Source organism: Oncorhynchus keta, chromosome 16, assembly GCF_023373465.1.
Source record: "Oncorhynchus keta strain PuntledgeMale-10-30-2019 chromosome 16, Oket_V2, whole genome shotgun sequence".
Lineage (NCBI taxonomy): Eukaryota > Metazoa > Chordata > Actinopteri > Salmoniformes > Salmonidae > Oncorhynchus > Oncorhynchus keta.
This window is the reverse complement of record NC_068436.1, coordinates 4,337,223-4,362,336: the sequence shown is the minus strand read 5'-3', so window position 1 is coordinate 4,362,336 and position 25,114 is coordinate 4,337,223. Positions and strand designations below refer to the sequence as shown.

The window sequence follows — 25,114 nt, the reverse complement described above, 5'->3', positions numbered from 1 at the left end:
CTTGTTGCCACCAACTGCAATCAGTGGTCCTTCTGTAGCTCAGTTGGTAGAGCATGGCGCTTGTAACGCCAGGGTAGTGGGTTCGATCCCCGGGACCACCCATACGTAGAATGTATGCACACATGACTGTAAGTCGCTTTGGATAAAAGCGTCTGCTAAATGGCATATATTATTATTATTATATTATCTAGAATGATGAAAACACTGAGTTCAGGAGTTTTACTAACATCTCACTCACTCACTCACTTATAAAGTTACAGCAGGCCAAGGTAGGAGAGTCTGACACACACACATGCAACAACATCACTCACACTTACGTCAGGTATTTGTTGGGAGTTGTTGGTTCTGAGGGTCTGGCAGATGGGGCACCAGCATCCTCCTCCTGAATGGTCCTCATGATTGCTGCAGAAACTGGGGTCTTTGGGATATGTTGCCTCCTCTGGTTTGAGATCTTACCAATACCTTGCCCAGCTCCTTGAGAAAGAGATGTCTCCTCTGGAGCTTTACTCTGTTCCAATCTGGGTTCAACACCATCCAGATGACAAACGAGTTGTCCGCAGAGATGGCCAAGATGTTGAAGAATATCACAAGTGGCCAGCGTAGGGTTCTTCTTTTTCAACTGTAGCCAGTCACTAGCTTGTCTAAATTGTCGACCCCTCCTTTTGTGGCATTGTAATCCATTATAATTTCTGTTTTTTCATGTTAAAGACAGAATCTCCCATCCCTATGCAGCGTCCTCGTGAGTAAAACATTTTTGCCTTTCTTTGGTATGTAGGACAGTAGGGACGTGTCGGCCGTGAACAGAAACTTAGAGTGATTGATAGGCCTGTTCTATGTATTCAACAGCTGAGGTCGGAGCTCTGGCATGTTTTTTGTACTGTTCCTACCATCGTCAGGATCCTCTTGAGGAGCTACTGTCCCAGCTTGTGTGAATTAAAAAAGTTATCCTATGTGATGCTGTGGCCACGGAGTACCTGTGTCATGTCCAGGTCAACACGCATCCCTTGGTGTTTATCAGGGGTTCCTCCATCTGGCTTCCAGGCATGTAATGAAACAGAATCACAGGCAACCCAGATCTTGATTCCATATTTTGCGGGATTAGACGGTATGTACTGCCTGAAGGGGCCCCTAAATGGCATAAATTGCTCATCAACAGTAACGCTGGGCCCAGGGTTGTAAAACAGGGGAAGGCGGTCCATCCACTTGTCCCACACTGACCTGCTTGCAGCTAGCTTGTCTTTCTGTCACCAGGCTGGTCTGGTGTCTCGGTTATCGAAGCGGATCATCCTGGATAATCCTAGATCTCCTCTAGAGCAGTGATGTTTTGGGGCTGTTGCTGGGCAACACGGACTTTCAACTCCCTCCAAAGATTTTCTATGGGGTTGAGATCTGGAGACTGGCTAGGCCACTCCAGGACCTTGAAATGCTTCTTACGAAGCCACTCATTCGTTGTCCGGGCGGTGTGTTTGGGATCATTGTCATGCTGAAAGACCCAGCCACGTTTCATCTTCAATACCCTTGCTGATGGAAGGAGGTTTTCACTCAAACTGTTGATTTCTTCAAACCAAGCTGCTTAAATATTGCAGATTCAGTCTTCCCAGCCTGGTGCAGGTCTACAATTTTGTTTCTGGTGTCCTTTGACAGCTCTTTGGTCTTGGCCATAGTGGAGTTTGGAGTGTGACTGTTTGAGGTTGTGGACAGGTGTCTTTTATACTGATAACAAGTTCAAACAGGTGCCATTAATACAGGTAATGGGTGGAGGACAGAGGAGCCTCTTAAAGAAGAAGTTACAGGTCTGTGAGAGCCAGAAATCTTGCTTGTTTGTAGGTGACCAAATACTTATTTTCCACCATAATTTGCAAATAAATTCATTAAAAATCCTACAATGTGATTTTCTGGATTTTTTTTCTAATTTTGTCTGTCATAGTTGAAGTGTACCTATGATGACAATTACAGGCCTCCCTCATCTTTTTAAGTGGGAGAACTTGCACAATTGGTGACTGACTAAATACTTTTTTGCCCCACTGTATTTAATCTATTTTGAATTTAGGCTGTAAAATGTGGAATAAATCAATTGGTATGAATACTTTCTGAATGCATTGAGTTAACAAAACATGAGGAACACCTTCCTAATATTGAGATTGCACCCACGTTTTCTCTCAGAAGAGCCTCAATTCGCCGAGTTATGGACTCTACAAGGTGTCAAAAGGGGTCCACAGGGATGCTGGCCCATGTGGACTCCAGTGCTTCCCACAGTTGTGTCAAGTTGTCTGGATGTCCTTTGGGGGGTGGACCATTCTTGATACACACCGTGAAACTGTTGAGTGTGAAAACCTAGCAGCATGCTGGTTCTTGACACACTCAAATATATCCTCCCCTTCATCTACACTGATTGAATTGGATTAACAGTGACCTCAATGAGGTATTACAGCTTTCACCTGGATACACCTGGTCAGTCTATGCCATGGAAAGAGCAGTTGTTCCTCACGTTTTGTGCACTCAGTGTTCATGCCTCACATAATAGAACACAGTCTACCATACAAGATCATTCAAAGTGCAAACCATTCACAGTGGAATTCTCTATTTTCTCCACTAGAAGGTGCACTTTAACAACATACACTTTGGTTCGTCACTACACAACAAGTCTACTAACCGGTCAAGAGGGATGGGCATTATATGTGTAATGAGCTCAGAGCTGATGGCAATAATGGATTATTTGATTTCTCACACATGCGTCTTCTCCAAGGCCTCCGTCTCCACAGGGTGTTGTGATGTTGATGGTGATGATGTGATTACTGACAGGGTTGACAGCTACACCACTGTAGATGGAGTTGTAATCTCCTCTCTCTACCTCCAGAGGGAGAGACAGGTTGGTAATGATATTAGGTGTGTAGTCATTAATCCAAACTGTTGCAACTAGAACTAGAGTTTCTATTGGACAATGTCAGGTAGGTCCCTACCTGTTCCGTTTGCTTACATTTTAAGTAACAGAATCGGTGTAATGAATATAGCCCAGAGAGCTGCTGGTCTGGTTGAGTCTATTCTCTCCTCTGTACAAGGACAAGATCAAATCTTGCACACATCTGAACAGCTCGAGCTTTAGAGCAATGAACCATTTGTTTGGATGGACAAGGCTCATGCTGCTATGTTTCATAATTGATGGTATGTTTATTTTGTTGTTACTGATTTGCGTCACGAACACAAAGTGCTCAATGTTTTAACTGGTAACTTTTGATCTATCATACGTTTGTACGCTTGTTGTGTTTCTTGACAAGGGAGCCAAGACTAGGGCTGTAGTGTGTGTAGCACAGAGCGAATGGGAATATTTACATTAAGGGATAGATACAGACAGAGACTAGTTTCTAAAAACAGAGCTCTTTCATGTGATGAAAGAGTTGTAGGATATAAAAGTTTGTGATCTATACACCAACTACAGAGTATGCCAATACCTTATTGATTCATAAACTCATTGAGATGAGAGATGAACAATATTTTGGAAACAACAGGCAGACAACCTTTTATAATTCTCTGAGACTGAGACTGTAGCTTGTCATTTGAAATTAAATCACAGAGCTCACAGGCTCACTGTGTTTAGGGTCACAGTGCCTGTCCAGGGGAGGCATAGCTTTTCAAATCTTATGGGGCTTTCACAACAAATTGGTTTATCCGAACTCTGGCGCATTTCCCCGTTATTTCGTATCGTTGAACTGGTGTGAACACTATCCCATAGTCAGGAGCGCATTCACATAACAACAATCAAATCGATCATAATACATTAATTGCTCCGCTCATAAGGTTGTTAACATACTCGAATCAATCAGTCATTTAAAAGAATATAATTTAGTTACAAATCGTAATTAAACCCCAATTCATTATTCAACCCAAATTTAGAATGACAATGCTTAGTGTTTCACATCAGTTAAACTATCACTTAAAGACAAAACCCTCAACTTAATGCACACCGACTCTGGCAGAATGTACATTTAACATACAGTATAATTATCCATAATTCTAATATTAACTTCCTAATCATGATCATAATTACAGATCAGTATCTCAACGCATTCTTAGTCTAAATTACTATACATTTAGCAGTGTAAACCTCCACGATCAACCTGACCCCAAATGATAATTTTGGACATTCCGAAATCAATTACAACCATTCGATACATGAACATTATTAAAACATAATATCGTAATTTCAACCATAAGCCCTATTCTAAAATGCATGATTTCCCCCGTCATTAATCTACACACAATGCCCTATAATGACAAAGCAAAAGCTTTTTTTTTTTTTTTACATTTTTGCAAATGAATAAAGTCATCTTGTTTTCCATGTAAAATAGTCTTTGGGCCTCAAAAACATTATCCACATTAAGGATGTTCAAATAAAATGTTTAGAATTGGAGAAATGGTTGTTTTCGCTCTTGCGAGTCATATGGAGTGTTAATAATTTAAAGTCAATTACATTCTAGTGGAAAATTCTAGTGAATAGGATCCTAAACCATTTTAGATTAAATTATGTTTGGTAGGTGAGTTTGTGTGGGTGAGACACAAACATAGAAAGATATTAGGCTTATACCGTATGCATACTTTATTATCATGTGCCTGGAGTATGTACGCTGGAGGCTCCCTTAGTATGCAAATCGGTGATGATGAAGATCATGTTAATCTTTACCAATTTGCATATCTCATTCGCTTAGAAAATGTGAAAACAATGTTTCACAAAAGCACTGTACAGTTACACTCTCAGGCCTACACACCCATGCAGAATAGTCCTCCTCTTATCTGTGTAAAATGTTCACTTCCAAAGACACCTGTAGGCCAACATGGATCCTACAAACTGTAAAAAAAAAAAAAAAAATGTAAATCAAAATCAAATCAAATCAAATTGTATTAGTCACATGCGCCGAATACAACCTTACAGTGAATTGCTTACTTATGAGCCCCTAAAAAACAATGTAGTTAAACAAATATGGATAAGAATAAGAAATAAAAGTAGCAAGTAATTAAAAACAGTAGTAAAAAACAATAGCGAGACTATATACAGAGGGGTACCGGTAAAGAGTCTATGTGCTGGGGCACCGGTTATATGTACATGTAGGTAGGGTTATTAAAGTGACTATGCATAGATGATAACAACAGAGTGTAGCGGGGGGGGTTATGGTCTGGGTAGCCGTTTGATTAGATGTTCAGCAGTCTTATGGCTTGGGGGTAGAAGGTGTTTAGAAGGAGGAGCCTCTTTGACGTAGACTTGGCGCTCTGGGTACTGCTTGCCATGTGGTAGCAGAAAGAACAGTCTATGACTAGGGTAGCTGGAGTCTTTGATCATTTTTAGGGCCTTCCTCTGACACCGCCTGGTTTACAAGTCCTGAATGGCAGGAAGCTTGGCCCCAGTGATGTACTGGGCCGTTACCATCCACCCTCTGTACTGCCTTGCAGTTGGAGGCCGAGCAATTTACATACCAGGCAGTGATGCAACCAGTCAGGATGCTCTCGATAGTGCAGCTGTAAAACCTTTTGAAGATCTGAGGACTCGTGCTAAATCGTTTCAGTCACCTGAGGAGGAATAGGTTTTGTCATGCCCTCATGACTGTCTTGGTGTGCTTGGACCATGTTAGTTTGTTGGTGATGTGGACACTAAGGAACTTGTAGCTCTCAACCACTGCAGCCCCATTGATGAAAATGGGGGCATGTTCAGTCCTCTTTTTCCTGAAGTCCACAATCACCTCCTTTGTCTTGATCACGTTGAGGGAGAGGTTGTTGTCCTAGCACCACACGGCCAGGTCTCTGATCTCCTCCCAATAGACTGTCTGGTCGTTGTCGGTGATCAGACCTACCACTTTTGTGTCATCTGCAAACTTAATGATGGTGTTGGAGTCGTGCCTGGCCGTGATGTCATGAGTGAACAGGGAGTACAGAAGGGGACTGAGCACGCACCCTTGAGGAGCCCCTGTGTTGAGGATCAGCGTGCAGATGTGTTGTTGCCTACCCTTATCACCTAGGGCCGGCCCATCAGGAAGTCCAGGATCCAGCTTCAGAGGGAGCTGTTTGCGAGTTGGTCAGCGCAGTACACGTCCTGGTAATTTGTCTGGCCCTGCGGGCCGGTGAATGTTGACCTGTTTAAAGGTCTTACTCACATCGGCTGCGGAGAGCATGATCACACAGTCTTCCAGAACAGCTGGTGCTCTCAGAGAGCTTTGTATGCGTCTCTGTGTGTGGAGTAGAGGTGGTCCAGAGTTTTTTCCCCTCTGGTTGCACATTTAACATGCTGATAGAAGTTTAGTAAAAACTATTTAAGTTTTCCTCCATTAAAGTCCCCGGAGAGCCACCTCTTGATTTGTTTTTGAATGGTCTAAGATCCCTTCCAATGTGTTCTCCAAACTCATAAAACATTTTATAAAAAGGCTCAGTGTCGTTATCCTTGCTGGAGTATTGCAAACAGGAAATACAATTATCGTGACCCCCATCTTTTTTTAAAGATTTTTTGTATTACTTGTTAAACAAAATCTCTTAATCTGAACAATTGAATTTGTATAAAATAATATATTTTTCAATTTTTGGAGTATACAATATAGTTCAGCATATAGTTGTTTTTTTTTGCTCATCTTTATCATGTCATCCAATAATTCCCGACCACACTGTACATACAATTTATACAGTTCACTATAGAAGGACAAATACATTATGTACATTGAGCTAATAACCTGGGTAACCTAACCTAACCACATGCGGTAAGCCTATGTCTCTTCAGAGGATGTGACAATGAAACCAGTGCTTCATTTGAGAACAGGATCCAGCATCTCTCAGTTTCGGACTGTTTCATTCCGAAACCTATTTTCCAGGATCCAGTACCTCTCGTGGCATGAACAGTGGCTCTCCGTCATTCAGGGCAGGTGAGGCACAGTTTTGAGCCTCACCTGTTTAGCTAGTGGAAATGTGTTGAATATCCCTCTATCATTTGCTTTTCAATGATACTTGAATTGTTTATTTTGGAGGAAAAGAAAACAGTCAATTGGTGAAAGATTTTCCCTTGCTCAGAGAATGTATGTGAACTCAACTACAGACAAATTAAACTACCAGTCCTAAAACTTTGTTTCCTGACCTTCACCATCACATCGGACCTGTTATTTGCTAAGAAGACCTGTGATACTCAAGTCAATAGTGTTGTTCCAGGCTTCTACATTGTAGACGTGCTGCACAAATCTACTAATGATTGAATGTCATTGTTATCTTCTGACAGCAGACTGCAATATCATATGGATGCGGTTACTGACATGTTAAACACTTGTCCAGGTATTGTGAGATTTAGTGTGTTACTGTTAAGCAGACCTCCTGGAATAGTGCTATCGTGTTGATATCGAGTCTCTCTCTGTCCACAGTTCTCTGTGCTTCCCAGCAAACAGTCAACTCTGAGACTCAGCAGGTGAAAGGCATCATGGGAAAGTCTTTATCTTTTCCAGAGAGAGTGTTTAAAACTGGATATTTAAGGTATGGAGAAGACACTACTGCAAGTGTGATCAATGGACAAAGCCATATAGATTCAGATGAGAGATTTAAAAATCGCCTTCACTGGGACAATGTGACAGGATTATTCAGTCTGTCAGACCTACAGATAGAAGATGCTGGGGTTTATTCTGTGGAGAATAAAGACGGAGAGAAGAGGATACCTAAATTTAACCTCACTCTTTACTGTAAGTGTGTGTGTGTGTGTGTGTGTGTGTGTGTGTGTGTGTGTGTGTGTGTGTGTGTGTGTGTGTGTGTGTGTGTGTGTGTGTGTGTGTGTGTGTGTGTGTGTGTGTGTGTGTGTGTGTGCTATATTACAAAAACATTCAATATAAGTTCCATTCCTCCAATGTATTTGCTATTTGTCTTCCAGATTTAGTTTCCAAACCTCAGGTGACAGAGTGTGACAGCAGCTCCTGTAGTGTGGTGTGTTCTGTGGACAATGAAAAAGAGGTGACCTTGACCTTGTACAGGGGAGACGAAATACTCAACCAAACCAGCAGTCCCGATCTCACCACCGATCTCTCTCTCCGTTTGGAGGTAGAGGTAAAGAACTACAACTCCACCTACAGCTGTGTGGCTTCCAACCCTGTCAGCAATGAGACAGTTCTTGTCCCAAAATGTTGCAGTGAAGATGGTCATCCCAAGGAGACAGGTAAGAGTATCAATTCTGAATTAAAGCCATCCAGAAAATAGCAACTACCAAAATAATTAAGTGGAACTATTAGTTCAGCCCATTTAAAACATACTTTACGCAAATCGTTTCCTTGTTTTTATTTAATTCAGACATGAATGAGAGGACTCTGGGTATGGTTATTATTGCTGTATTCTGCGTTGTGGTTGCCTCAGGACTGGTTGGACTTGCAATCAATCTAAGGAAGAGGGGAAATGAACACTCACAAGGCAGGTATTCATCTTTTAGAGGTCTGAGGTCAGTCAAAACATGTCATCATCTGTCTTTTTTATTATCAAGAATAGTATTTTGGAAAAAGTAGGAACTGTTTACTTGAACACAGGATGCAGGTCAAATGAAGTGGCACACTTCCTCTGCCCGGTCAGACAGCATTAGTATCATCTCAGACCTTCCTGATACACCTCTCTAAATGTTGAAAAAGCAGAAGGCACACACACAAACACACTCTGACAATTATTACTTTAAAGATTGGCTTCTATGGTGCCAAAAAAAGACCGCCAGCAGAGAGACAGGTACCCACATCGTAACAGTAGTCGTGAGGGTTTACAGAACCTGTTCAGGAGATGAGTGTCTGTACGTCTCTGTCAGTTAGTCACCCCCCCCCCTGCCTTATATCTAATTGACTCTTGTCTTCATAGATTCATCCGAAGGAGTGCAAGTTGACAATGAGTATGCAACGATTACTTACATAAAACAAACAGATAACCAGGTTAGTAATAATGCTACAGGCTGATAGACAATAAACCAGCTTTTGCAGCCCTCATGGCTACAACTGTAAGCTTGAACACAATGCAAACATCTTCTATCTGTAGGCCTGAAAGACTGAATGATCCTGTCATATTGTCCAAGGTGTTTTTTTAAGTCTTGAGTTGCACAGACCACCTGAGTTTGATACCAGGCCTGATGTCATTGCAAGCAGTTTTGCCCATATGATATGGTTGGGTTGCACAATGACATGTCACACAGCACATATGGTATATAGTAATGCCTTCGATCTTCATATAGGATTTTAGAGCATGTGCAAAGGCTGTGGACTTTTAAAGTTAGGCTTTGTGGTTCCTCCCACTAGTTTTAGGAAAGATCCTAGATGTGTTGTGATGACAGTTGAGTTCCCTACTGCAGAACAATGAGAGTAGACAAGAGAGCGTCAGATGTGTCTTGTTTCTTTCCTCTGGCACAAAGTATCTAATAATGAAACATATGATTATTTTATGTTGTTGGTGCTTTCCTACCCACTTTCCCTGCCCCTCTTTCCCTGTCCCTTTTTCCCTGTACCTCTCATTCCTCCCTCTCCCTCCCTTACCTCCCTCTCCCTGTCTAGGAGGAGCGAAGAGGTATACCAGAACTGGAGTCGCGTAGAGACAACTCTGAAATGGCATCCGTTTATGATTCACTCCAGTTACATCGCATGGCTGCCAGCGGGGATGTTGACACAGCATGACGGAACAAAACTGGAAGTCACTGAGAAGCCAACATGATAACTCGTGAAGAGGACATTTAAACAAAATGAAAGTAAAACAAATATTCACGCAGGAAACCTTTTAGAGGCACAGTTGTTATGGGAGAAAATTCCCCTGCAACTGTTGCGCTGATATAAGTTCAGGGTTTCTTTGTAGGTCATTCTCACAGACCTGTCAAATAGAGACCTCGATGACATCCACTGATACGGACCAATTCAATAACTATTGAGTTCGTAGCAGGATCAGGATAATCCTTATTTTCAGATGCCTTTTGTCCCAAATCCCAATGTATAGGTTAAAACAAATGCAACATATATTTTAATACTGGGCGCAACTTTGGTTTTGGAGTCGGGGGGGGACATAACTTTTTATCCTATCGGATAAACACTCCAAACAGCCTACCCGCCCACTCGGAGGCGTCCGCATGGCCCTAAAGCACAGCATTGCCTCGTTTTGTATCACATTCCAATGATAAAACTGGGGGGGGGGGACAAAAATGCTATTTCAGAATGTGGGGGGGAATGTGGCACCCTTGGTGTTTGCTATGCTACTGCTGAACCAAAGCTTCTTTTCAGTAATGACTGTTCTGTTGTTTAAATGAAGGTCCCTCCCTGTATATTTTATAGCTGCTCGTTGTTTAGCTTGCAGCTTTGTATAGTACATAAAAGAGCAGGCGTTTGAGATAAAGCCACCGACTCCTTGGCAGCTATGACTGTTAGACTACTTTAGGTCCATAGATTTAAGAACAAAAGGTCCATAGATTTACTTTTTTTATGTAGATCTTGATTTGCCATTTGATCTTGAGTGGGTTTTTTTTACTCTTCTTATCGCTATTCGCAAAATGTTGTTCTGGCCTAACTTGTCTCTCTTAATTAGCTTGTTTCATTTATTATGATGGATAATTTATTTTGCTGAAATATGTTGATCTGTCATTCTTATTGAGAACAAGTCTAAGAAGCGGTACATATGTTCTATGTGCACTATTTCTATGCTTGCCGTGCTTGAGTTTTGCTTTTGTGTATTTTACTTTTGGTTTTGTACAACAGCTTCAAACAGCTGAAAATACAATATGTTTAGTTACGGAAAATATATTCCACCAAGGTTTAGATGGTACAATGATTCCCCTCGCTATAGTTGCTTGTTTTGTCACATAAACAACCAGGAAATGGAAAGAGTGATTTCTGCATAGAGCATCTATAACATGAGAAGGTTTTGCGGAAAGAAAGTATTTCTGTCAGCCCAATAGATGGTTATCACGTCAACTGGCTTCACACGGAGTGATAGACAACCGCGAGCATCACACAGACAGACAGTGGTAATATTGCTGGAAATTAATTGGCAGATATTGTGTTTAGTTATTTCAACAACCAATTCATCCAATAGCAAAAAAAAAAAATATGATACATGTTTCAAAATTGCCCTTTGAATGTAGTATGTTACAGTTCTGTAAAATCCAGTACATTACACAGCTTTCACATTAGGCAATACACTTGCACTACCCATAACAATTTACTGAACATCCAATTTCCTCAATTCAGGCCAAAGAGTTCAATCTTGGTTTCATCACACCAGATAATCTTGTTTCTTGTGGTCTGAGAGTCCTTTCGGTGCTTTTTGGCAAACTCCAAGCAGGCTGTCATGTGCCTTTTACTGAGGAGTGGCTTCCGTCTCGCCACTCTACCATAAAGGCCTGATTGGTGGAGTGCTGCAGAGGTGGTTGTCCTTCTGGAAGGTTCTTCCATCTCCACAGAGGAACTCTGGAGCTCTGTCAGAGTGATCAAGGCCCTTCTCCCCCGATTGCTCAGTTTGGCAGCGAGGCCAGCTCTAGGAAGAGTCTTGGTGGTTCTAAACTTCTTCCATTTAAGAATGATGGAGGCCGCTGTGTTCTTGGGAACCTTCAATGCTGCAGACATTTTTTTGGTACCTTCCCCCAGATCTGTGGCTCAACACAATCCTGACTCTGAGCTCTACGGACAATTCCAACAACTCCTATCAAAGTTGTCCAAACATCTCAAGGATGATCAATGGAAACAGGATGCACATGAGCTCAATTTCGAGTCTCATAGCAAAGGGTCTGATTACTTATGTAAGTCATGTATTTCTGTTTTCAGGTTGTCATTATGGGGTATTGCGTGTAGGCTATAACGTATCAAAATGTGGAAGAAGGGAATGGGTCTCACTACTTTCCGAATGCACTATATATATTATAATTGTTTTGTGTAATTTGTTGTAAATTTCAATTCACCCCAGAATAAATTCTTACAGTGTAGCTATGTGGTTGAGAGGGTACAATTCCAAAGACATGTACCATCTTACTGCCCCTCCTGTTTCCAATCTGTCTTAATAAAGCATAGAAAGAATAAAGGTGGAATTCTACAAAAAATATTCTCAATGGGCCCTTAAAATCAATAAATATTATGCTTTAACCATTTGCATTTCTAAACCATTGATTGTGTTATTGTGTTTTGATGCTGCCTTTTACATGCACTAACCCCCCCCCCCCAAAAAAAAAAATGTTTTTACAACACTCTCTTAACAATTCCAATATGTAGGTTTAACACTTAATTTCTGTGTATTAAAACACTTACGTTGAGTTTACATACAAACACCAGATCTCAGTTTACTGCCTGCCCAACTGTACAGCACCCACTTTCACAGGAAGGTTGAGGCGATTATATATATTATAAGTACCTCAGTCACCCGAGCCAAGGCATGTTCACCTTGCTACCATCTAGAAGATTGAGACAGTATTGGTGCATCAAAGCTGTGAACGAGAGACTGAAAAACAGCTTCTACAGTTGATGGTGGAAGTTTACGTACACTGAGGTGGGAGTCATTAAAACTGGCTTTTAACCACTCCACAAATGTCTTGTTAACAAACTATAGTTTTGGCAAGTCGGTTAGGACATCTACTTTGTGCATGACACAAGTAATTTTTCCAACAATTGTTTACAGACAGATTACTTCACTTATAATTCACTATATCACAATTCCAGTGTGTCAGAAGTTTACATACACTCAGTTGACTGTGCCTTTAAACAGCTTGAAAAATTCCAGAAAATGACGCCATGGCATTAGAAGCTTCTGATAGGCTAACTGACATCATTTGAGTCAATTGGAGGTGTACCTGTGGATGTATTTCAAGGACTACCTTCAAACTCAAACTGCCTCTTTGCTTGACATCATGGGAAAATAAAAAGAAATCAGCCAAGACCTCAGAAAAACAATTGTAGACCTCCACAAGTCTGGTTCATCCTTTTGAGCAATTTCCAAACGCCTGAAGGTACCTCATTCATCTGTACAAACAATAGTACGCAAGTATAAACACCATGGGACCACGCAGCCGTCATACCGCTCAGGGAGGAGACACGTTCTGTCTCCTAGAGAACGTACTGCGGATCGAAAAGTGCAAATTAATCCCAGAACAACAGCAAAGGACCTTGTGAAGATGCTGGAGGAAACAGGTACAAAAGTATCTATATCCACAGTAAAACGAGTCGTATATCGACATAACCTGAAAGGCCGCTCATCAAGGAAGAAGCAACTGCTCCAAAACTGCCATAAAAAAAAGCCAGACTGCCGTTTGCAACTGCACATGGGGACAAAGATCATTATTTTGGGAGAACTGTCCTCTGGTCTGATGAAATAAAAATAGAACTGTTTGACCATAATGACCACCGTGCTGTTTTGAGACGTTCTACTTGTACAGTGTAGTTTCACTAAGCAGTCAAAAAATGAAGAAAAACCCTTGAACGAGTAGGTGTTCTAAAACTTTTGACCGGTAGTGTATGTTCCTGTAAAACATCCAGTGCCGGTCTACACCTTTGAGTGCACGGACAGAAAGAGCTGTCTTCTTCACCTCAACTCAACGCGTGTGTTTGTGCTTTCCTCTGTGTGTTTGTCTGTGCGTCAGTCGATGAGGAAAAATCAGACTGAGAAGACATGGCAGCACGTGGAGCTGACGTTTGTGGAGCATCGGACGTGTGATTGCAGATAATTAAGCATAACAACATGTAACGCAATCGAAGTCATTCAAAATATGAACAGCGCTTTCACCCAGGCACATTCTCTTTAAAACCGGGTTGTATTCACTGGGAACGAGATGGAAGCAACAGGCCGATTGGACCATATCGAATACGAAAAGCTTGCTTTCATTTTCAGTTGCCAAACCTTTTTAAATGGTGTAAGCTAATGATTGTGAATTAACCTGATGAGACTCATAACGCCTGTCGTCTTGTTTTTAGACTCAGGAAGATGCATTTGAATGAGAGGTGAGGAAATAAATTATTACTTCTATGGATACAGATCTGTAATTGTGTAGCACTTTATTTTACAGTACAGTAATGGTAAAACGGTAAAAATGTTTGTTCCTGTGGATTTGTTAATTCAAGCACCACTCCTTTCCCTGCTCTGTCTCCGCAGTCCCAGAGTCAGCATCCATCCCAGTAGGAGGAAGCACAGGTAGAGGAGATCCAAAGACTGTGGCAAGTAAGTGTCACGAGACTGCCCTCAGCTGGTGATGGGAAGTCTTACATGCACACATAGATAGATACACCAGAGAGAGTGAGAGAAGAGAGAGAAGAGAGAGAGAAACTTAACTGCCTACACATAATACTGATACAATTGCGGTGGTGGGAGCCTACAGCTCAGCATTCAACACCATAGTGCCCTCAAAGCTCATCACTAAGCTAAGGACCCTGGGACTAAACACCTGGTCAGGGTAGGTAACAACACATCCGCCATGCTGATCCTCACCAAGGGGGCCCCTCAGGGGTGCGTACTCAGTCTCCTCCTGTACTCCCTGTTCTCTCATGACTGCATGGCCAGGCACCACTCCAACACCATCATCAAGATTGCAGATGACACAACAGTGGTAGGCCTGATCCCAGACAACGGGGGGGTCATGGCCAGGGATCAGCCAATATTGACAGCAACTCTGGAGCAATTAGGGTTAATTCCTTTGCTCACGGGCAGAACGACAGATTTTGACCTTTTGGTTACTGGCCCAACGCTCCAAACCTCCATGCTACCGACGGTATTGCTCTGTTGGAGCTAGAATCATAAGCATTTCACTGCACCTGCAAAACATCCTCAAAATATGTGTATGCTACCAATAATATTTGATTTGATTAGATGTTTGATTAGGAGCCCTGCTTTTCATGGTTTCATTTCACAACCATGCTGTTTTCAGACTTTCTACTTTTACAGTGTAGTTTCACACTGCAGCCGTCCCTAATCTTTGCTAAGACACCACCATGGGGAAGAGACAAATAAAGCACGTACCATATCCTCAAAATGTGAAATTCTATACAATTAATATTACTTTATTTGGCATTAGCCCTACTCTGAATCCTGACATTTTAACACATTCAATGAATATAGTTTGAACAGGTTTTTGGTGCTCGTCACCTTTCCCGTGTGGTTTATGATATCAGTGAGAGATGGTTGGTGTATTTCTCCCTGGCACCGTATTCTATAATCTGTGTTTCTCTGCAGCCCCACCACATCCTGTCTAGCTTAGAGACAGAGACCCTAACTACGCTACTCCATAAAGAGAAAAAAAAAAAAACATAATTCATCATACCCCTTGTATCTTAAAATGATTTTATGAGCATTCAATCCAATTAAGACACTATTGGTGAGCTTGTGGTGGTGTACTTCACAGCAAAAAAAAAACTGAACACATCTCAAATACATCTCTTACCCTCCTGTCTATGCATGGCAACCACACTTTCCAGATCCTGCTAAGCCTGGCAAATCATTATTACCACACGATTCAAGCACTTTTTAAAATGTTTTCGAATTGTTAATACATTCTTTATTATCATGATTGTCACCGCATAGCAACGTTTTCTACTGCACTCTGAATTGTCTTACTGATGGAGCTCTCTATCTGACTCTCTATCTCTCTCTCTCATTGTGTCTGTCTCTCTTTTCTCTTTCTCCATCTCTCTCCTCTGAAAGTGAGAGGAGAGGCCATGAAATGTTAAAATGTCAGCATGCAGCTAGAAAGTCTATTCAGTATACATTGTAAAAAATATTTATGTAATTTATCAGACACTTTTATACAAGGTGACTTACAGTCATGTGTGCATACATGTTTTATGAACGGCTGGTCTCGGGAATCAATCCCAGTATCCTGGGGTTGCAAGAGCCGTGCTCTACCAATGAGATATGGAAGACTATGCTCCCCTGAGAACTAACAGACGGCCACTTTGATAACAGGACACAGTTGGAAGCCGTCCTACTGCCTCTGACCAGAGAACAACATGCGTCATTATCTGTTCTGTTCATTTCCCCTTCTGTTCAGTTAAAACTAAGTTGAGGTTAAAGGTTAGGCACAGAAGTCCTTCATTTGACCAGTGGTGTAAAGTATTTAATTTTAAAAAATACTTTAAAGTGCTACTTAAGTAGTTTTTTGGGGTATCTGTACTTGACTATTTATATTTTTGACAACTTTGACTTTTACTTCACTACATTCCTAATTAAATGTATTTACTTTTTACTCCGTACATTTTCCCTGACTCCCAGAAGTACATTTTCAATGCTTAGCAGAACAGAAATAGTCCAATTCACGCACTTATCAAGAGAACATCCCTGGTCATCCTTACTGCCTCTGATCTGGCGGACTCACTAAACACAAATGTTTTGTTTCTGAATGATGTCTGAGTGCCCCTGGCTAACCATGAATAAAAAAAACAAGAAAATGGTGCCATCTGGCTTGCTTAATAAAAGGATTTTAAGTGATTTACACTTTTACGTTTGATACTTAAGTATATTTAAACCCAAATACTTTTAGACTTAATTCGTTTTTACTTGGTGACTTTCACTTTTACTTGAGTAATTTCCTATTAAGGTATATTTACATTTACACAAGTATGCCAATTGGGTACTTTGTCCACAATTGAATTTGACTAGCTTACTACCACAGATCTGACTTGTAGGTCACTCTTTATGAGAGTGTCTACTAAATGTGGGTGCAGGGGACTGAGAGGTTTGTGGTGTCAGCTCTCTTGCACGAGAGAAGCTGTGCAGAGATAGAGGCGGGTTCCACATCTCCCCAATAACGAGAATGAAAGCGACTGACCCATATAGGCTACAGACAACAGAGCGAACAAATAAGCGATAACCACACGCTGACATAGATGGCGATAGAGAAGAGTACATACAGATGTACTAACACACACACAGACAATGTGGGGGTGTTGTGGGGGTTGATGGAATCCATGCATGTTGACACGTTCATTTTTATACGTGTATTTGTGTAGTTTTACTTGAGTTATAGCAACCACAAGGCTCCCACTCTCTCTCCGTTTTGTGGGTGTTGTTTTGAGACGAACATCAGGGCCTTATTCAAAGATTCTTGCAGAGTGACGTATAGAAGAGGGGTCTGTACAATATGTTCTATACAACACATTTCTATCAGGACCACACCATGCTTACAGAAAGAGACATGCTACTCTGATCTGATAGAAGCAACATGTGTATTAACTTTCAAATACATTATTGAAAAGATGTAGCAGCTGCACTTTTTATAGCATTTTCTTTTGAACTGCATTTATTTGTCTTGACACATGAACTACCATTTACCATTCTCTCTAACGGACATTAACATTCAGTAACCTTCATTGTAATCTACATAATATCCTGGCCTGATACCCTGGCCTGATACCCTGGCCTAACACCTGGTCTTCAGGCAGTTTTCTTTCTGTCTAACGCATCATATTTCATAGGATGATTGAGAATATGATGCAATAGATAAGCAGCAGGTGATGGCTTTATCAATGTGCCATAAAGAGCGGTGTTTCCCAAACTCGGTCCTGGGCCCCGTCCCCCTGGGTACAAGTTTAGTTTTTTTGCCATAGCACTACACAGCTGATTCAAATCACCAACTCATCACCAAGCTTTGACTATTTGAATCAGCGGTGTAGTGCTCGGGGGAAAAACAAACCAGGACTGAGCTTGGAAAACCCTGATCTAGAGATACACCAGAATCATTTGTTCAAGTGTCAAAACACCTTGATATCCTATTCAATGTAAACACATCAGATCAACCACAACAACCTTCTAAAATAACATTTTGAAAATAAATATTTTTTCCAGTGTCTTTATGAAAGCAAATATCTCTACATATTATTACAAATTGTTGGATTTACTTTTCTTTACAACAGTTAATTCTACTGTATGTCAAGTCATATTACAGCTAAACAATAATACACAATGCTACTCTTACTGTATTCCAACACACACCATGAAGGGAATGGGAGAGTCACGTACCGGTAAAGTTATATGAGAATATGATATTGATGATACATTCAGCACTGTATGTCTGATTGTGGACAGGGTAAATTATTCATTTAAACGTTAAAGTAGTTGATGAGCTCTTTGCCAAGGCAAATGTCAACCCTCACACAGCTTGTTTATCCCACCCACCGCTACCAAGTAAAATCTTCTAGCTTTCACCTGGCTGAGTTAGCCAATGCAACACACCTACACAGATCTCTGGTTACCCCACACAGACCCTCAGCCCTCCCACAATCTGTCTGCTCCTCCCAAACGTATTCCTGAGGAAGATGTTTTCTTTGATCAGCCACCTGCAGCCCAGCCTCAAATCTCAGAGATTCCAAAGACTCTTCCAAGCAGCATTGTGTTACAAGTCCATTGGTTTTCCATTTCAACCAAACTACTTTCTCTCACCATCTTTGCTCTCTGCTTTTCTAAGGATTGATTGGTCATCCATCAACATTCAAAGATTCTCTGGAGAATATTAAGTGAGAAAATGAATGCACACAGAATGGGTTAGACAGAGTCATCTCTGAGAGGGACACGTACAGGATAAGTGAAATGTGTTGGCGTCTCCCTATGGTGAATAATACTGTAAAGATGTCTGTGAACACCACCAAGGCTGCTGCTGAGATAACAGGATAGTATCTTCCTCCATGCCTCTCGTCTTTGTTGTGTGGAGTTGTGTGGGGAAAAACAAATACAATACCTGACACACAGTGTTTTCAGAACCAAAACTTCAATGAAACCTTAGTCCTATATATACTGTATACACTGTGTCATCAGAAAGTATTCACACCCCTTGACTTTTTCCACATTTTGTTGTGTTACAGCCTGAATTTAAAATTAATTAAATGTAGATTTTGTGTCACTGGCCTACACACAATACCCCATAATTAAGAATGATGTTTTTAGACATTTTTACAAGATAATTAAAAATGTAAATCTGAAATGTCTTGAGTCAATAAGTATTCAACCCCTTTGTTATGGCAAGCCGAAATATGTTCAGGAGAAAATAATTAGCTTCACAAGTCGCAGAACAAGTTGCATGGACTTGTGTCCAATAATATTGTTTAACATGCTTTTTGAATGACTACCTCATCTCTGTACCCCACAACATACAATTATCTGTAAGGTCCATCAGTCAAGCAGTGAATTTCAAACACAAAGAGAATTTAGGCTTTCAAATGGCTTGCAAAGAAGGCCACAGAGCCATTAATGGATTTGATCGGAGAAAACTGAAGATGGACCAGCAACATTGTAATTAATCCACAATACTAATACAAAGCCAGTACAGAATAAAAATATTCCAAAACATGCATAGTGTTTGCAATAAGCCAAAGAAATGTATTTTATGTTCTGAGTACAAAGTGTTATGTTTGGGGAAAATCCAACACAACACATCACTGAGTACCCATAATTTCAAGCACGGTGGTGGCTACATCATGTTACAGGTATGCTTGTCATCGGGAAGGACTTGGGAGTTTGTTTAGGATTTTTTTTATGGATTAGAGCTATGCACAGGCAAAATCCTAGAGGAAAACATGGTTCGGTCTGATTTCCAACAAACTGGCAGACAAATTCACCTTTCAGCAGGACAATAACCTAAAACAAAAGGCCAAATATACACTGGAGTTGCTTACCAAGACTACATTGAATGTTCCTGAGTGGCCCAATAACAGTTTTCACTTAAATTGGCTTGAAAAAGTCTGTCTAGCAATGATCAACAACTAACTTGACAGAGCTTGAAGAATAAGAATAATGTGCAAATACTGAGAGAACCTCTTAGAGACTTACCCAGAAAGACACAGTGGTAATAGCTGCCCAAGATGCTTCTACAAATCATTGAGTCAGGGGTGATATTTCTGTATTTCATTTTGAAAAAAATGTGTAAACATTTCTAAAAACACATTTTTACTTTGTCATTATGAGATATTGTGTGTAGATATGTGAGAAGACAAATCTGTTTATTCCATTTTTAATTTAGTCTGTAACACAACAAAATGTTGAATAAGTCAATGGGTATGAATGCTTTCTGAAGGCACTGAGTGTACAAAACATTAGGAACACATTCATAATACTGAGTTGCATACGCTTTTGCTCTCAGAACAGCCTCAGTTTGCCGGGTCATGGACTCTACAAGGTGTTGAAAGTGTTCCACAGGGATGCTGGCCCATGTCAACAACCATGCTTCCCACAGTTGTGTGAAGTTGGCTGGATGTCCTTTGGGTAGTGGATCCTTCTTGATACACACCGGGAAACTGATGAGTGTGAAAAACCGAACAGCATTGCAGTTCTTGACACACTCTTACCATTGCGCCTGGCACCTACTGCTATATTCTGTTCAAAGGCAATTAAATATTTTGTCTTACCCATTCACTCTCTGAATGGAACACATACACAATCCATTGTCTCAAGGCTTAAAAATCCTTATTTAAAAGTTCATTGGGATAGGGGGCAGCATTTTCACTTTTGGATGAAAAGCGTGACCACAGTAAACTGCCTCCAACTCAGTCCCAGATGCTAATATATGCATATTATTAGTAGTATTGGATAGAAAACACTCTGACGTTTCTAAAAATGTTTGAATGATGTCTGTGAGTATAACAGAACTCATATGGCAGGCAAAAACCTGAGAAACAATCCAACCAGGAAGGGGGATATCCAATTTGTAAGTCGCTCTGGATAAGAGCGTCTGCTAAATGACTTAAATGTAAATGTAAATGTAGTTGTTCAACTCAGCCCCTATTGAAGATACAGTGGGATATTGGTCATGTTCCACTTCCTAAGGCTTCCACTAGATGTCAACAGTCTTTAGAAACTTGTTTCAGGCTTCTACTGTGAGGGGGGTTGATTGAGAGGGGAATGAGTCAGGTGTCTGGCAGAGAGCCACGGCTCGTGACGTGCGGTCATGAGAGAGTTAGCTCGCATTCCCTTGCTTATTCTCCGGTTGGGACATTATTGAAGATTTATGTTAAAAACATCCTAAAGATTGATTCTATACTTCGTTTGATATGTTTGTACGACCAGTAATATGACTTTTTGGACTTTTCGTCCGTCCTTTCCGCTGGATTTGCACGCGCATTTGGGTTTACCCAACGCCCTAACAAAAGGAGGTATATGGACATAAATGATTAACTTTATCGAACAAACCAAACATTTATTGTGGAACTGGGATTCCTGGGAGTGCATTCGGATGAAGATCATCAAAGGTAAGTGAATATTTATAATGCTATTTCTGACTAATGTTGACTACACAACATGGCGGATATTTCTTTGGCTGGTTTGGGTTCTGAGCACCATACTCAGATTATTGAATGGTAAGCTTTTTCTGTAAAGTTTTTTTGAAATCTGGATTAAAGATAAGTTTATCTAAAGTTCCATGAAATAGTTGTATCTATTATCAATGTTTATTATGAGTATTTCTGTGAATTGATGTGGCTCTCTGCAAAATCACTGCATGTTTTGGAACTACCTCACACAATAGCATACAGAAGGCTAACATACACGATAATGCAAACTGCAAACAGTTCACAGTGAAATTCTCTTTTCTCCACTAGAAGGTGCTCTTTAATCGATGTCCCTTCCGAGGGACGTTTAGGCTAACATAGGCTATTGCGATTAGCATAAGTTTGTAAGTAACATGAACATTTCCCAGGACATAGACATATCTGATATTGGCAGAAAGCTTAAATTCTTGTTAATCTAACTGCACTGACTAATTTACAGTAGCTGTTACAGTAAAATAATACCATTCTATTGTTTGAGGAGAGTGCACAATTGTGAACATGAAAGTGTATTAATAAACAAATGAGGCACATTTGGGCGGTCTTGATTTAGAAATGCAATGGATCATTGATCAGTCTAAAACTTTGCACATTCACTGCTGTCACCTAGTAGCCAAAACCGAAATTGCACCTGAGCTAGAATAATACCCTGTGGCCTTTCTCTTGCATTTCAACGATGATGGTACAAAAAAAAATACAAAATAAAGTTTTTTTTTGTACTTTGTATTATCTTTTACCAGATATATTGTGTTCTTTTCTCCTACATTCCTTTCACATTTCCAAATGTCAAAGTGTTTCCTTTCAAATGTTACCAAGAATATCCATATCCTTGCTTCAGGGCCTGACATACAGGCAGTTAGATTTGGGTCTGTCATTTTAGGTGAAAATATAAAAAAAATTAAAAAAAATTAACAACCTACACTCTGGTTCATCACTACATAACAAGTCTACTATCCGCTCTCTGTATCTTTAGAGGGATGGGTATTATAATGTAATGAGATCAGACATGATGGCAGTCATGGATTATCCAATTTCTCACACATGCTTCTTCTTCTAAGCCTCCATCTCCTCAGGGTGTTGTGATGTTGTGATTACTGACAGGGTCATCAAATACACCACTGTAGATGGAGTTGTAATCTTATCTCTCTACCTCGAGAGGGAGAGAAAGACTGGTGATGAGATGAGGGGTGTAAACATTTGCCCAAACAGTTGCAACTAAAACAGCAGTTTCTATTGGATAAATTCAGGTAGGTCCCTCCCCGTTCTGTTTCCTTCTGTTTAAGAAACATTTTGCAACATAATCATCTTAATGAATACATCACAAAGGGCTGCTGGTCTGTTTGAGTCTATTCTCTCCTCTGTACCAGGACAAGATCACATCTTTCCGGTTCTTCACAGTGCGCACCACTGAACAGCTGGAGCTTTAGAGGAATGAACCATTTGTTCAGATGGAGAAGGATTGCCAGACTGGTGTTCGTGCTGCTATATTTTGTCATTAATGGTATGTTTCTTTTGTTTTTACTGATTTGCTGCACTAACTAAAATTGTATGTGGGAGATGATAGATAAGTAGTCAAATGTTTTTATTTGTAATTGTTTTAATTAGCAACATTGGTCAAATTCAAAAATGCTAAATCATTTAAACAGTGCAACATTTACACTGTGTGTAAGCCTATCGCTAAGACTCATTCCAAAATAACATTCCTCCCTTTCTGGAGAGACGTGCTCCTGTATCCTGTCCGAGCATTAGACAAATATTTAAAGTAAGGGATAGATACAAACAGGGATAGGTTCTTTCACGGGAAAAAAGAGTTGTAGGATATAAAAGTTTGTGATCTATACACCAACTACAGAGTATGCCAATACCTTATTGATTCATAGACTAATTTAGATGAGAGATTAATAATATTTTTGGAAACAACAGGCTGATAACCTTTTATAGTTCTCTGAGACTGAGACTGTAGCTTGTCATTTGAAACTAATTTGTGTTCTATTACAATTTTTGACAAATGACAGAAGTCATGTGTTTAGGCTCACAGTGCCTGTCCATTGATGTTTGAAAAGACTAATGACTATGGATGTGACAATAAAACATGCACCTTTATGGACATGATGAAAAATGATGAAAATTATGAAATTCTTTAATGGATATCAATATCTAAAAGTCATTAGGTAAAATTAACATTAAAACTCAGTGGCATTTAAGCTACTTTCGAGGGGGACATTAAACAGGAAATGTTTGTGGTTTCCTGTGATTATGTGGTCAGAGGCTGTCTATCACATAGACGGATGGAAGAGCGAGAGGCAGGTCTTTGGAACAGACGATGTACTTTTTGACAAAGTTCATGGTCTGGTCACAAGTCAGCTCACCACAAATGTGATGTTCCTCTGTTCATAGCGTGAGACAAAAAAAAAGTGGTGTTTTTTTTAGGGTGTATGTGTCTCGCTTGAATGTCTTAAAACTGAGAATGAAGACGTTCAAGAGAAATAAGAGCTACTCTACATGACCAAAAGTATGTGGTCAGCAGTGGTGTAAAGTACTTCATTAAAAATACTTTAAAGTACTACTTAAGTAGTTTTTTGCGGTTGGCCTTATGAATCCAAGCAGGCAGCGTTCTCTTGGCATCCGCCAAACCCAGATTCATCCATCAGACTGCCAGATGGTGAAGCGTGAATTCCAATGCTCAAGAGTCCAATGGCGGTGAGCTTTACTTTAATCCAGCTGATGCTTCGCATTGCGCATGGTGATTTTAGGCTTGTGTGTGTGGCTGCTCGGTCATGGAAACCCACAGTTCTTGTGCTGACATTGCTTCCAGAGGCAGTTTGGAACTCAGAAGTGAGTGTTGCAACCGAGGACAGACAATTGTTACACGCTATAGGCCTACTATAGGCTAACATTAACTAGCTGGCCTGGCACATCATTGCCAATGAAAGGAAGTTAGGCTAGCTATAGCAAGCATTTTAGCCAGGCAGCCTAGGACAACATAAACTAAAAGTGTGTAGCCTACTGTATGACCTACTGTATGACAGTTTCTAATATGAAAGAGGAGGATGTCATTGCCGTTTCTCTACAAGTAGGGTGAGTCAACATGTATTTTCTACTTGCATGCAAGCACGCACACACACAGAAATCATTACCATGGACAACCACATTATATTTAGCTTACGTTGATTGGACTAAATCATTTTTTTTTGTATATTTTAGTTGTCACTGTTTTAGACTAAGCATAGGTGATTAGATGATTTTGGAATGCTGAAGTTGAAATGGTGATGAAATAGTGGAGGCAACGCCTGTTCTTTGCGACTTGTGGTAACTCTGTGGTTCTAAATCAATAGTTGTTTAATAGTCCGAAAATCTCGGAAACATTAACTTGCTTGACCATGCTGTAGGTCATGTAACTGTTTATTATATGCAATATGTTTTGCGAACTTCACCTGATAGATGTAGCTCTAAGTTTTTTGAATGAAATAAAGTTGTGGTTGAATTTATTCTTTCATTGTGTCTTCTTAATGTCTCAGCCTTAGGCCTATAGGCCTGGATTCCGTCTGAGATAACAACATTTGAAATGGTGTTTTTTACATTTTTTTACATAAAAGTATCATACACTGCAGTTGAGGAACAATGTGAAGGTAATTCTGCTTTGACAGTTGATTAACTTGTAATCCCACTTTTGAGAAAATGGCCATTGAATGTTTTGGTACACCTACTGGAGAGTTCTTCTTTGTCTACACCTATTCAGCATCGTTCACACACTCTTAAGCCTTAGCCCCACCCAACCAATGATTTCAAGTCTAAAACTGGTGAAAGTAGTAGCCTAAAAATATACTTCATATACAGCTTGGTCTATTTCTTTACTTCTTAGTGATTCCTTCCCGCTCGAATCC

At 40.4% G+C, this 25,114-nt stretch overlaps 1 protein-coding gene and 1 long non-coding RNA gene across 11 annotated transcripts in view; one reads left to right on the top strand and one right to left on the bottom strand.

Annotated features, from left to right (window-relative positions):
• LOC118395375 (SLAM family member 5-like) overlaps positions 1-25,114 on the top strand; it is a 261,843-nt gene that overhangs the window by 214,604 nt on the left and 22,125 nt on the right. For 3 of the 10 annotated variants that reach the window (XM_035789132.1, XM_035789131.1, XM_035789134.1), the window contains exon 1: positions 22,553-22,731. The exons of 2 other annotated variants lie outside the window; for them this stretch is intronic. In XM_035789132.1, coding sequence (XP_035645025.1) covers positions 22,662-22,731 — 70 coding nt within the window. In that variant the 5' untranslated portion in view covers positions 22,553-22,661. Of the gene's footprint in view, positions 1-3,024; positions 3,163-7,382; positions 7,695-7,879; positions 8,162-8,292; positions 8,414-8,838; positions 8,910-9,521; positions 12,109-22,552; positions 22,732-25,114 lie in introns of those variants that run through there. 5 more of the 10 variants (XM_052464431.1, XM_052464434.1, XM_052464436.1 and 2 more) reach the window with 5 other exon arrangements.
• LOC118395377 (uncharacterized) lies at positions 8,250-9,637 on the bottom strand. The gene is made up of 3 exons (XR_008065538.1): positions 9,504-9,637; positions 8,513-8,605; positions 8,250-8,378 (listed from the first exon to the last, which is right to left on the bottom strand). It is a non-coding gene; the product is annotated as an uncharacterized LOC118395377 (long non-coding RNA).